Source organism: Brachypodium distachyon, chromosome 3, assembly GCF_000005505.3.
Source record: "Brachypodium distachyon strain Bd21 chromosome 3, Brachypodium_distachyon_v3.0, whole genome shotgun sequence".
In the NCBI taxonomy this organism is placed as follows: domain Eukaryota; kingdom Viridiplantae; phylum Streptophyta; class Magnoliopsida; order Poales; family Poaceae; genus Brachypodium; species Brachypodium distachyon.
The window spans coordinates 11,444,561-11,458,234 of NC_016133.3; the positions used below are offsets into that span (position 1 = coordinate 11,444,561).

The 13,674-nt window shown below is 45.9% G+C and overlaps 3 protein-coding genes across 6 annotated transcripts; 1 reads left to right on the plus strand and 2 right to left on the minus strand.

Annotated features, from left to right (window-relative positions):
* Positions 1 to 24: 24 nt before the first annotated feature.
* LOC100833398 (bifunctional TH2 protein, mitochondrial) lies at positions 25 to 3,850 on the minus strand. Its single transcript, XM_010238090.3, has 6 exons — positions 3,339 to 3,850; positions 3,148 to 3,256; positions 2,197 to 2,481; positions 1,674 to 2,088; positions 1,282 to 1,551; positions 25 to 835 (listed from the first exon to the last, which is right to left on the minus strand). The coding sequence occupies exons 1-6, from the start codon at positions 3,686 to 3,688 to the stop codon at positions 411 to 413; spliced, it is 1,854 nt and encodes a 617-aa protein (XP_010236392.1). The 5' UTR covers positions 3,689 to 3,850; the 3' UTR covers positions 25 to 410.
* Positions 3,851 to 5,886: 2,036 nt separating this feature from the next.
* On the minus strand, positions 5,887 to 8,714 carry LOC104583520. 4 transcript variants are annotated; one of them, XM_024461109.1, is made up of 4 exons: positions 8,204 to 8,714; positions 7,795 to 8,124; positions 7,232 to 7,399; positions 5,887 to 6,842 (listed from the first exon to the last, which is right to left on the minus strand). In XM_024461109.1, exons 1-4 carry the CDS (start codon positions 8,402 to 8,404, stop codon positions 6,231 to 6,233), a joined length of 1,311 nt encoding a protein of 436 aa, XP_024316877.1. In that variant the 5' UTR covers positions 8,405 to 8,714; the 3' UTR covers positions 5,887 to 6,230. The 4 variants fall into 4 exon arrangements, with proteins under 4 accessions (XP_024316877.1, XP_024316878.1, XP_010234209.1 ...); XM_024461110.1 differs by having other exon boundaries at positions 5,887 to 6,830; positions 8,204 to 8,712; XM_010235907.3 differs by having other exon boundaries at positions 7,795 to 8,121; positions 8,204 to 8,708.
* A 1,202-nt stretch (positions 8,715 to 9,916) lies between these two features.
* LOC100833701 (sulfofructose kinase) lies at positions 9,917 to 13,643 on the plus strand. Its single transcript, XM_010235909.3, has 10 exons — positions 9,917 to 10,190; positions 10,303 to 10,377; positions 10,499 to 10,551; positions 10,727 to 10,877; positions 11,165 to 11,275; positions 11,659 to 11,785; positions 11,944 to 12,044; positions 13,056 to 13,194; positions 13,284 to 13,336; positions 13,419 to 13,643. The coding sequence occupies exons 1-10, from the start codon at positions 9,984 to 9,986 to the stop codon at positions 13,479 to 13,481; spliced, it is 1,080 nt and encodes a 359-aa protein (XP_010234211.1). The 5' UTR covers positions 9,917 to 9,983; the 3' UTR covers positions 13,482 to 13,643.
* Positions 13,644 to 13,674: the final 31 nt, after the last annotated feature.

The window sequence follows — 13,674 nt, forward strand, 5'->3', positions numbered from 1 at the left end:
TAACCAGCTGATGAATATATATGCTGTCAAAAAAAAACTGATGAATATATATGATGCCAAACACACAAGCACATAGCAATATCGAATTTCATTGCTAAAAACATCTTACAGTACAGCTACACTCGGGGCCACTCTATTCTGCTGCAATGCCAGGACAAGGAACCACACCCCCCAAATTACAAAACAGAAATGATCCCAAATGGAAAGACGACCACTGTAATCAACAACACATTGATCATACAGACAAGAAAACCGTCCCACAACACAGGGTATTCATATAGGAGGAGGTGAAATTGGCATGTGGCTTTCATAAAATGGCCACATCAGGTATCATGTGCATCAGCTGGTACCAGTCTTTTGCCAATGAAAAGAAAAAAGAGAGAGAAATGAACAGCCAGCGACCGCGACAATCAGCTGAAATCATTTCCCAGAACGAAGGCCTGTACCTCAGCCCAGCTACAAACTGTATGAAGAACTCCAGATCGCGCCTTGAAGACGGATGCTTCTTGCTTCCCAAGCCGCCTTTGCTTGTCTACCAAACCAGGAAGCAATGGAACAAACGAAACACCAAACTGCTTGCCCACACTCCGTAAGGTTGTGCTTGATCCAACAACAATTCCAATGTCTGCCTCCAACAGGCAAAGCAAATCTCCAACCGAGTCCCCAATATAAACAGATAATGATGATGTTGTGCTGTCCACTTCACTTTTGATGCTCTTGAACTTGTTGACTTTGTCTAGTGGAGATTCCATTTTTCTGTTGATTTGACCGGTTGAAACGGATCCCTCAAAGGCAAACTCGTTGGAATGTATGTTTAATCCATCTAGACAACCAACTGCATGAAAGCATGATGGTACAAAAATAACCATACCAATTAGGGTTTTTGGCTTTCATATAAGAAAATATGAGTTGTTGATAACAAGACACAGTTACACACATGTTCACAAGGCCACCAATCATTGCCCTAAAAGAACTAGCCACTCCACATCAAATTGTACAACAGATATAATTGTTAAGTTTTTGTAGCATCTAGTACTTTATCGGTATTACAGAAGAAGCTTAGATCAAGTTGGCAGATGATAATCCCATGTGTCCAAAAGATAATATATAGTTTTTCAACAAAAGATAATCGGTCACAAGGTTTAGAGATAACCTAAAAAAAAGTACACTGTAGACAAAATTGAGATGTTGATTGTAAGCTTACAAGTTGTAAACTTGTCGTGACCATCATCATTGGGAAAAGAATACAATGAAAGACTGTCCAAGAGTTTTTAGCTATACCTGATGAAAAGGCTGACCGTATAAGCTCTGCACACCAGCAATAGGAAAGAATATGGATATCTAAATTGAGTTTCTCCCTTGTCTCTCCAATCTTCTGAAAGAAATTCCGGCAGCCATCTTGCAGAATAAGCCGCTCCCCAGCTTTTCTGATGTCATCTAAGTTCATTCCCCTTAGGACACCAGAATCAATAACCCTGGAATTTGCTTGTCTCTCAAATTCGGATAGCACTTCCAGACCTTTGTATAGTTGATCGTAGTCTACTGACTTTGCTGGAAGCAAACAAAAAGCACTAGAATCATCAGCTGGCTATTGCAAGCATGGCTTACGTAATACTGGTAAATTGCAAACTTTTAGCAGAAACTAATCAAACAGAGGGGGACATCATGCACACCTTCTTCTGGAGGAAGTAATCCCTCTATGCATTGCTCATGCTCTTCAGTGTACTGATTAGATAGCATATTCCACGAACTTCTCAGGTCTGCTGATTTTGTACGGTCAAGGGCATTATCAGACCCACTCTGACTAGCCTTTTGGTGTGACAAAATTGCAATCTCCGCCAGAATGGCAGAGGAATCAACAACAGTGCATGTCAAATCAAAATCAGAAAAGATCACAAGCTTGTTGTCTTTGGGATCACGATATCTTGAAAGTGGAGCTACAACAGGTTGGTCTACAAGCTGAGCAGAAAAAAACTCAACTTCTAGTCTCATAGCCTGTTGGTAGAGCTTCCCAATAATCTCAAGCTCCTCACCAGTTAAACAGACGCTTAGTTTATCAAGCAACTCTTCTATTTGGAGTGCATTACCCTGCAGTGAAGTGAAGGGGTAAACAAAAAACTACTTTTAATTCCAATTAAACAGGCCAGTATTACTTGCAAGTAGGATCAATACATAAATGGATGACACCTTCCATACCTCAAAATCCTTGGATGCATATGTATCAATCCATTTCTTGTATGGGTGATTTTCATCTTTCAGGAAAACTGTGAGTTCTTTGCCCAGATATGCATAAAGCCTCATGCATGGAGTCATCGCCCCAACAGTGTATGCAGCAATTTTTGTCTTCTCAAATGGTGTGACAATTTTATCAGAACCTTTCCCACCATCGACTTTTCCAGCGGCGGTTGCAAGTAAGAAATCAGTGTACTTGGTTGTTGCTGGGTTTGGAGGGATTTCTTTGGTAGGATCAACTCCCCACTCCTGCAAATTACATAACCAAGGCAACACACTGAGTAGTGTATACTCTTAGGGATAAAGACAAAGATCCTTAGTCGGGACAAATTCGAGATTTGTCTCTCTGCGAGGACCTAATACTGAAATCGTGTGGCACCAGGTGAGCATTTTGGTTGTAGTGAGGGACTGCAAAGTTCAAACTGTACTCCAGCGAAATACACGTGCACTCTACAGTTGATGTAGTCGAAATCGTCAGGTACGTCTTAACTAATCAAAGCCAATAGCATTGGCAAACTCGAATAGAAGAATGCATGGCATGCAAGCTCAAGTTTTTTACTGTGTAAATTATGACAGGAACTATGCAGTATCTATAGCGATTGCATTTGAATCAGGGTAGCTGACAAACGTATGGTAGTTGATATTCCCTCCGTTCCTAAATTCTTGTCGTTGTTTTAATTCAAATTTGTACTAAAACAACGACAAGAATTTAGGAACAGAGGAGTACCATAGTATCATGAACAACCAAAGCTAGTAGCTTGTTAATAATTCCTGATTTATATCCAATTACGAGGCAAGCAGGCCGGATCGGGACGCTTGTGCACGCAAGGCGTACAAGCAAATCCAAATCAATGGGCGAGGAATTCAGTGACGGGGGGAGGCAATAGAGAATACTAATAGGGTTGGGAGTAGTACCTGGAGAACGGAAGCGTGGAGGTTGAGCTCGCGGAGGATGGCCTTCCTGAGGGCGGTGATGGTGGCCTTGTCATCGTCGTCGTCGGCGCACTCCTCGGCCATCTCGTAGCTGAAGGGAAGGGAAGGGAAGGGATCAGATCCAGTGCAATCGCAATCTGAAGGTGACGGTGAAACAAACCGGGGATGCTTACGCGCGGGCGAAGGCGTGGAGGAAGTGGGCGTCCTGGGCGATGTAGCTGCGGAAGGAGTCGAGGGGGAGGGAGCCGGCGGCGAGGGAGAGGAGGAAGGGCGTGCAGGAGGCGAAGGCGGCCTCCCGCGAGGAGGCGGCGATCCAGAAGCGGCGCGCGGCGGAGCCCTCGGCGACCGCCCCCGCCGCGGCGGAAGACATCTGGTGGTGGTGGTGGTGGTTGGTGGCGCTCCCTGCTCTGCTTCTTGACCACCAACGAGAGGAAGAGGAAGAGGAAGAGGAAGAGAAGGATTTGGTTGGTGCGTATGGGCGGAGGGGAAGAAGGAGGCGGAGGCAGAGGTAGGGAAGGCGCATCCGCCTGGACTCGGCCTCGGCCTCGGCCTCGTCGTCGCCGCCGATTGAAATTGGTGGTGGTGTGGCCGGCCGCCGGCAATGCTCGCGGTTCCGGGTCTTTGTCGCCTCGCAGCCCGCACCGCAAAATGTCTTCTTTTTTCGACAGCGAAAAAAGGAAGAAATCCAACTCGGATTTGCTTGGCAGTAGTACTAGTAAGTGTAGTACTTGAGGGAAGCTTCCTTTACTTCCCTTTTTTCCCTATCTTTTTCCAGCAGAAAAGTTTTCTCCTCGAATTATTGCATCGAGTCCAACATTTCGTTCTCAGCCCAAAGCAAGTAGATTAAGCAGTTTTCTTTATGTCTAGGTCGATGATTCTAAATGAATGTTTTTTTTATCTTTTTTAGTTTTGTGATTGTATAACGCAGAGCAAACGTGCAACACAAACCATGTGAGTTGCAACTGACAGGAAAAGAAGTCTGTGAATCTCGCTGAATTTCTAGTGAACCATGAGTATCTGGAACTAAAACCCATGAGAGCACGTAAAGCCATTCTCTATCCCTCATCCCTACCTAGAGGTGGGTATGAAGTTGCACATAATTTTAATGACACGTTTGTGCCTTATGATGTGTAACTAGGTTGATTTTATGAATAGTAGCTTTTAAACCGTTTATGTAGTTCATCTAAACGAAAAAAGCAAGTAGCTCGTTGGGGGGAAACATCCAAGAGTTCCTATCCACCGAAAGAAGAAGATGCACGTCGCAACGTGATGCGTGAAGGCCAAGTATAGTGATGTTTGGATCTTCCCATTGTAGACTAGCCAAGGAAGATGATGAAGGATCCGCCGCAACGAGCATGATTGGAGGATGTGGGGTTCATGGTGCACATAATTTTGATGACACATTTGTGCCTTATGATGTGTAACTAGGTTGATGTTATGAATAGTAGCTTTTAAACCGTCTATGTAGTTCATCTGAACGAAAAACCAAATAGCTCATTAGGGGAAAACATCCAAGGGTTCCTATCCAACGAAAGAAGAAGATGCACGTCGTAGTGTGAAGGCCAAGTATAGCGATGTTTGGATCTTCCCATTTTATACTAGCCAAGGAAGATGATGAAGGATCCGCCGCAACGAGCATGATTGGAGGATGTGGGGTTCACGGTGCACATAATTTTGATGACACATTTGTGCCTTATGATGTGTAACTAGGTTGATGTTATGAATAGTAGCTTTTAAACCGTCTATGTAGTTCATCTGAACGAAAAACCAAATAGCTCATTAGGGGAAAACATCCAAGGGTTACTATCCAACGAAAGAAGAAGATGCACGTCGTAGTGTGAAGGCCACGTATAGCAACGTTTGGATCTTCCCATTGTATACTAGCCAAGGAAGACGATGAAGGATCCGCCGCAACGAGCATGATTGGAGGAAACTTCAGCCATGACATCCATATCCAAGGCTAGAATATCAGAAAGCTTGGTAAATGATGGGAAGAGAAATGAACACATTAAGAACTTGAATGTGGCAAAGGGATATTTTTTTTTCTTTCGAAAAGGAGATTGAAACCCTCAGCCTCTGCATCAAAATGATGCACACAGCCACGGCAAAAGGACATGTGACAAACTAGAGAAACACATCGATCTCTAGTGTCGTCATCACAAACTCGTTCTGAACCATGTTGGTCTATTGTCATCGATACAAAGCCATACTTGATCGAGGCGAGGATCGAACTAGAATGATTTTTTTAGAACAAGACCAAAAAAGGAAAACATATTTTTGGTCACCCAAATGCCTGCAAAGTCTAAAAATGAACAAAATCATATACGTTCAATTGGCAAACCGCATACTTTTGGTAGGGAGAGCCGGCCAGGGGAAAGACGATTGGAGAAAAGTCGCAAAAGGTCACAGAGAAGATGGTGGTGAGATGCAAAATCGTTTTGCTCGCTCTAATGGAAAGAATTTTCTTTCAATTTAATTGTTGACAGTTTATTTAGTTGGACCAAGTATGCATGACTATGCACTTGTGCACCGAAAGTTGGTGTTTGACAAGTGCGAGACTAAAATGGACCACGATGACCTTTAATTAATTTTCTCTGTTTAGGTGGGCCGACTTGGCGACAAGTCTTGCATTGGTTAAGCAGAACCCTGCAAAACGCGCGGCACATTTCATCCCCGGCCATTCTGGATGACGTTTTTTTTTTTGCGGGTGACGGATGCATGTATCCATGGACACAAAAATTGCAAGCTTTTCATTCTTTACATTGGTCCACGCATCCACTCGCTGAATACTCCGCCAGAGAATTAATCCAGCAGACAGACAAGTAGCAGCAGTAACGAGATGGATCGGGAATCCATAGGATTCAGCGAAACCCATGCCGATTGACCTGCTAGCTACTGCTATTTTTGATTAATCTGAGTAGTAGTACTCCAGTACGTAATCAGCCAGAGCTGGGTCAAAATTTAGCTACCAATTAAGTCATCTCGATCGATATATCCTTGGATCTGAATGAAACAAACGCTGCAAGCAATGCAGATCCATGGAGTAGTATGCAGACGAGACGAGGTCAGGGGCAAGCTGGGTTGTGTCCAGGTCCCCCGTAGTAGAAATGCGTGCCCCAGCCCTGCCTCCCATCATCGAACGCCTTGTTAATATCATAGCACCCGGCATCCTCCGCCAGCGTCTGCAACGCATCCAACGGCACGGGCACCAGGCTGTTCCCGGCATCCACCGTCTCCAGATTCCTGAAGTAGCTCGCCTTCCCGAACCCTTGGGAAGCGAACCTGCCGGAGCCCATGTGGGTGGCCGTGTGGGCGCCGCCGGGGCTGGTGTTGACGACCTCGCCGCCCCACTCGACCATGGACGCGTGGCCGCCCGCCGAGCCGAGGTGCGTGAAGAGCGCGGCCGGCCAGTAGCCCACGAGCTGGCCGCCGTAGCTGAGCCACCAGTTGCCGAGCCTGGGATCTTTCCAGACGAGGAGGGTCATGTCGTATTGGTTGCCGGAGACGGAGGAGACGGGGGAGATGGAGGCGCCGATGGCGATGTGGGGGCTGGTCTGGATGAAGCCCGGGCAGAGCGCGTTGTAGCACCCCGTCGCCTCGTAGGCGTCGCTCGTCCAGTAGGTGAAGAGCCGCGGCCTGCTGTCACCGTACAGCGCTGGGCTCACCTGCATCACGTACTATTGATAAACGTATCAAAATCACATCTTCAGTTTCCAACCACGCATGCAGAGATTTTATTTCACTCCGAGCAAGATGTACGCTGTAGGCGGTTGCAGATTGCAGACGCAGGACTAGCTAGCTTTGGGCGAGGTTGACCTCAAATGAAGAGCACTCCCCAAATTAATTAAACTGTGCTACGAGTCCTCACTCCAATGGAGTGAGTGCACTGGTACAAAATGAGTCCTAGCTAGGCCAAGCGAAGCAAAGGAAATCGAGATGTGTGTGCATTTATGAGACCATGTGCACTCCTGCACTGCATCGAGTTTTGACTTGTGACTATTCAAACGTACTAGATTACTCCAAGCAGTGATTAGATAAAGATGATGGAATGGGAAGATCGAGTGACCTGCCATCCTGCCTCGATGCTGTTGAGGTCAGAGCCGTTGAAGGAGCCGGAGAGGATCCATAGCTGGGAGAGGCTGAAGCCATTGGGCTCCTGGATGGACGGATCCCACACGTTGATGGTCGCCTTGGCGCCGTAGTACACCTCTCCTTGCGTGTACGCGATCGCGTGCTGCATCATTCATTCACAACGGCTTAATTTACTCACTCTGCAAGCTAATTCAGTACTCTTTGTTTGTTTGTTTCTTGTCCAACTCCATGGATCTCTTCTTTATGAGTATAGTAGTTGCAATGTAATAAGTGCCGTGGCAGCTAAGTTGGGCATGAATGAATGATGGCAGTGGTACCCTGTGCGAGACAGAGTATGCCACTAGCTAGCCAGAGACCAGAGTTATTGCAATGCCACCAACCTTGCAGCCAAGCCCAACGGCAAATGGTCCAGCATTCAGCTTGGATCGCTCGGTCGAGATATCGAGCTTTGGTACGAGCGTTGTTGTTGAAGAACAAACCCAATGATGGAACGAAACCAAGCAATGAAGCAAAGGAGGATTAAAAGGAAGCTGGAACCTCGTGGCCGTTGCCGGTGACGACGTCCGGCGCGTTGGCGGCGCGTCGCGATCGGTGTTCATGGTGCTTGCGTCCGAAGCCGGAGAGCGGCTTGCCCACGCGCAGGACGTCGTCGGCGTTGGTCCTCCGGACGGCCACCGTGCCCTTGGGGCAGTGTCCTACGTGGTGCCACGTCTGCCACGCTCTCCTTCCCCCGCTGCCGCTGCCGCTGCCGTTGATGGGGAAGCTGGTGGGCTTGAGTTGGATCTTGTGCTTCTTCAGTAGCGGATGGTCCAGCGCGTGCTGCTGCTCCCGCGCCACGCAGTCGATGCTGTCGCCGTCCGGGCTCTGCTGCAAGGAATCCCCAATCATACAAAGACAGCAGCAGGGAGGAAAATTTGCACTACCGATGAATGAATGAATGAATTACCTGTATGGTTCGTACTGCTGGCTTGTTGATCCGTTTGAGATGGCTGTGGATCCTCCCCATCTTGCCGTCCACTGACGATGCACTGCAACTGCAGCAGGAGGAGGCTGCAGCCAGGAGGAGGAACAAGAGGAGTTTGTTAGGACGAGATACAAGACATTGCCACCTCCTCCTCTTCTTCATGGCCGTGTGCATCATATGCATTGGCTCTCGTACAGCAGAGAGCAAGCAGGGGATGGGAATGGATGTAGATGGATGGATGGTGGACTATAGCTTGTGTATCTCTGGTATGGCGACTTGTGGGATCATGGGTCATGTTTATATGCCATGTGTGCTATAGCTTGGATTGGATCCACATGACATGATTAGCTAGCAGTGCTGCTGTTGCCTGTGGCATATCAGCCTTATATGCTGGTTTCTCTTCTTTTCTCTCAGGGCAGGGAAGGAGGAGAGCATTTGATGTTGACCACCTACTAGTACTGCTCAAATGCCACGAATTTAAATATCCCTGACTTCCTTCCTCCTCCTCCTATTCTATATTTCTATGCAAGCAACTAGTACGGGTACTGGTACTGCCTATCTTTCCCACGTAACCAGGTCTTCCTTGAATGCAAATCAATGCAGTTTCAAATGCTCAACTCAATTGCAATGCAAGAAATCGTTGGACTCATGCTTGCTTGTTTTTGAATCTGACCCAATCGACTGCTGCTGCTGCCCGTCAGTGCCGAGCTTGATGAGATTCAAATGCTTCACGCACACATGGTTTTTGAGTCGACGACTGGTCCACTAGCGGGTACAGGGGTGTTGGCTTGATGTCATGACTTACCACTTGTTCCGACATGACGAGCAATTTGGAAAGCCATGAGCTTCAAGACTATACCAAGAGACATGATTTTACATGATTTTTTTTCAAGGGAGGAATCGACGCGATCACACGATTGACTTTCTCCGGCAAAGATTCGTTGGCTCCGCCATTGGTGTCGTGTGGGGGGGAAGAGAAGAAGGCATGAGAAGGGAGAGAAGAATAATTTACAGAGGCAGCTGTTGGGATTGTCCTTGTTCTACCTTTCAATGGATTCGGTCTTTGCCCTGGATGGTTTCATGAGACACGGGCACCTGGATGACTTAAAGAAAGCTAGGGTCTTTAAGAGGGCAAGGCATGCACCCACCCTTAATAATCGCCTAGCCCACCCTTGGAGTCGTCTTCTTCCTCGAGACTTTGAACTCTACCGGCACTGAGGTCCAGCCGTCCTTCTCGCCACCCTGACCTCTCCTTCAAGATCCACCACCACCAGAACTGTGCCCTTGAGCTTTCCCTCTGCCGCAGCCTCCCCCTTCTTTCTCACGCTCTGGGCGAAACCCCTCTACTCACTTACTGGGCTCGACTTGGGTCGATCAACTGAGACTAGTCTGGCCTAACAAACACACATGTCGGCCCACCGAGAGAGGTGAAAAATCTTTAGCCAAATTATGGGCTTTAATAAAAATTATAATATTGCCATTGAGAAGTTGTCCGTTTTCTAGTCAGAGAACAGTCGAGGCCATCGGATCTTGATCCAACGATTTGATGGGATATAGAAAAGGAGACAGTGGGGATGAATTATGGACAGAAAGAATTATGGACTTGGGCCTGCTCTGGTTCTGGCCTTGGCCAGACCGGCCCATATACCATTTGACATGGCCTTGTTCGGTCTAGGCCTCTTTAGCCTTATCCGCCCGCAGTTTTACTTTACGGGAACTTCCTTCTTCTTCTTCCACTCTCCTCCGTCGCCGCCCACCTCCCATGGCCGCCTCCGCCTCCCACATGCCCAACCCCATCCTGCTGGGCTGCGGCGCCGTCTCCGTGGACTACCTCGCCACCGTCGCCTCCTTCCCCAGCCCCGACGACAAGGTCCGCAGCCTCGCGCTCAAGGTCCAGGGAGGCGGAAACGCCGGCAACGCGCTCACCGCTGCTGCTCGCCTGGGCCTCGCTCCAAGGATTATATCCAAGGTTGATTACCGACTCTTCCCCAATTGCTACTTTTTTTTCACTCACTGCTAATCAGTAGTACTACTGTCTTTGCTTCACCTTTGCTGCTCTTACTATGTGCGGACTAGAGTAGGTGTCCAATGATGCACTTGGTAGAAGCATTCTCAAGGAGCTGCAGGACGACGGGGTTGACACTTCCTATCTCATGGTACATATGCTGCCGCCTTAATTCCCCTTCATTACTGTACCGTGTTTATTCGTTTACTTACAGGTCTCATGAGGTTGCTCCTGCATTCATTCATCCATGCATGTGTACTTCCTTATCCCAGGTTGCAGAGGACGGGAATTCGCCCTTCACCTATATAATCGTCGACAACCAGACGTGAGTCACTGACCATATTCTCCTTTACCTAGCTACTCTGCACCAAACAAATTGCAAATGCATGTATTTGCTAACCTATACATTGATTGTAAGAGCCAATTTTTTTTGTCATTCCGTTTTTTATCACTTCGTTTGATTGATTTGCTTCCTGTTGCTGCTGTCTCATGCCTTTCAGGAAGACTCGCACTTGTATACACACCCCTGGTTATCCCCCAATGAGGCCAGAGGAGCTCACAAAGGAAAACCTGTTTGCTGCTCTACATGGTGCAGACATGGTGTATTTCGATGTTAGGCTGCATGAGACTGCTTTGCTTGTTGCAGAAGAGGTAATAGTTTCCCGCCGCAACAATTATAACGTTTCATCCCCTTATGGGCTGCAATTCAAGAAACATGCATGAGTGCCTATATGTTAAAAGTTCACTTCGCTTCTACACACGGATTACAGGCCCAGTAGGTGCACAAACAGAAGTCTTATGTGTTAATGTTGCACAAAATTCAGTCTGTAACTTCTTCTGCATTAATCATATTCTCTTTCTTTTTTTCTTCTTCTTCTCTGGTCAATGTCCACACCACTAGTGATGTTGATCTTTGTTTATGGGACAATCCAGTGCAGGCAAGCCAAAGGAAAATTCCTATCTTGGTCGATGTTGAGAAAAAGAGAGATGGATTGGATGAGCTTCTTAATTTTGCAACATATGTTGTATGTTCTGCAAAATTTCCTCAGGTATGTAATTCTATTGCAAAAGGGTATAACTGCTAAGCTCTATTGCATTCACCAAGAAGTGACATAAACTACTTCTCTTTTTATATACATGAGAAGTGCTTGTGGATGCAATGGCTAGGCTAGAATTTTCATACTTGCTCTCTGCTTCCCATTTTGCTGGGTGTTTCATTTTATTTGGCAGCAAAAGTGTACTTACCTTTGCATTGCTATCGTCTTACTGCTGTCACCTTGGTCAAAGAGTTTGATATTCTGGGTGGCTTGGGTAGATATCTGTTGTGGATGGTTCTTGGCACAATTGAATGAGCTAAGCACACTGTGTTCATTATTTTGATGTCTCTGGTATTCCTATAGTTATTTTCTTTTCTCGCAATCTTAATTTGTAGGCTTGGACAGGAGCCTCATCAACACCAGTTGCTTTGGTGCACATGCTTCTGAGGTTACCTAATATCAAGTTTGTTATTGTAACCCGAGGAGAAAAAGGTTGCTTAATGCTTGAAAGAAGCATGACTGGTGAGTTTACTGTAGTTCTGTGTGTCAGTCTTAGAAAAGAGTTTTACACAAGGCAAACACCTGACCTAGGATGTTTCTATTGCTTGCAAAGGATCCGGTTGTATTCCCTTTTCAGTTTTCATATAAAATACCCATAAAATGCACAACTTAACTTGCAGACGCTTCTGAGACCGAGGAAATTGATGTGGAAGGTCTGCTGGAATCATTGGAACAGAAAGTTGATTCGAGTTCTAGCATGCCAAAATGCATTGTTTCCAAGGTATGCTATCCTTTCGCGGGTGTGCTTTCCTCTGGAGTCTGGACCCTGTGAATAAATTATCATAATATCATCGAACTTAAGATTTACAGTTACAGGATAGGAGCTACCGTGCACAACTCTAAAAACTACTCCCTCCATCCCATATTAAGTGACGAAATATTACATGTATCTAGACGTTTTTTGGGTATAGATATGTCTATATTTGGGCAAATTTGAGTCACTTAATATGGGACGGAGGGAGTAGCAAGTAATGTAAAAAGTGAAAGTGAAGTTTTTTGGCCTGAGACAAGTAATAAACCAGTTCCTCGCAAAGACTTGACAAAAAAGAACAGTCAACAACTGTGTGTTTGATTTTAGATTTGTAGATAAGTATGTCGAAGTGCCTGCACCTTTTGAAATACCTGGATAAAGGGTATGGTGGAGTGAAGCCTGACTATCAAAGAGAGTGTTAGATGTCTGTTGCTTTATGGTATAGCATATTTTGTAAGTAAAATTTCCTACAAGTATTGGGTGGGGTTTGCTGTACTCTTTAAATCTAAGCTGTAAATGCGTACATTTTCAATTTTGGCTCATTGGATGACACAAAACAGTTGACATGATCTCTCTATCAGCACTTCTCTTGCACTCAAGTTCAAAAGAAACTGAACTGAAGATTGGAAGTAAGAATGAGAAAAGCACTTCTCTTGCACTCAAGTTCAAAAGAAACTGAACTGAAGATTGGAAGTAAGAATGAGAAACAAAATCCAAATATGTATCACTTTTTTTCAGTGACAGGTGCTTTTTTTTTTTGCAAATAGTAATAATATAACTATTGGTATTTAGGTATTATCTTTTTCGTTCCTACTTGTTGTGGTCTGTTTGATGTCTGCTTGAATTAATAACTTGGACACTCCCAGCTTAATATATCATGTGCTTCTTTCAGAAATCCAACCTATTATGTTCGACCTCACCCTTCCTATTTCCCAGTTGATGTGTTCCCTAATTTGGCTTTCTATTTCTGCTGTTGTTCAGTCAAATTTGAGAATAAGTGCAGACGGCGTAGGCTCGATGAGTGGCAGGTTAGTTTTAGGCACAGCTGAACTTATACCCTCTGAAGAGCTCGTCGATACAACTGGTGCCGGGGATGCATTCATTGGAGCCGTTCTATACGGTAACTATACAGCTGTTTTTTTTTTTGGTGTGTGGCATCATTGGTACCCATCTAGTCCTAGCTAATTTTGTGTTGTTTGTTGTGATTAGGTTTATGCACCGGGATGCCAGTCGAGAAGATGCTGCCATTTGCAGCACAAGTGGTAAGGCACTTTGGGGTTTATTCGTATTGTACTCGGTGCTACTAGGAGCTAGGTAGTGAAAGTGGTAATTTTGAATTTGCAGGCTGCTTGCGGGTGCAGAGCTCTGGGGGCCAGGGCTGGTCTTCCTCGTCGCCTCTCCCTCTAGCCTCTTGTCATCCAACAGATCTTGTCTTTGTTGCTTGCCTTTGCCTGTGCCGTGACAAAAAACGAGACTTTGTATTTTGTATGTAATGATACCGTATATGCTCAGGAATGTTGGTGTTTCTGCTCGTGAGTGCAAAGGTTGATCATGAAAAGGCTTTGGCTAGAACGACCTTTTTTTTTGGCCTAAAAAAACG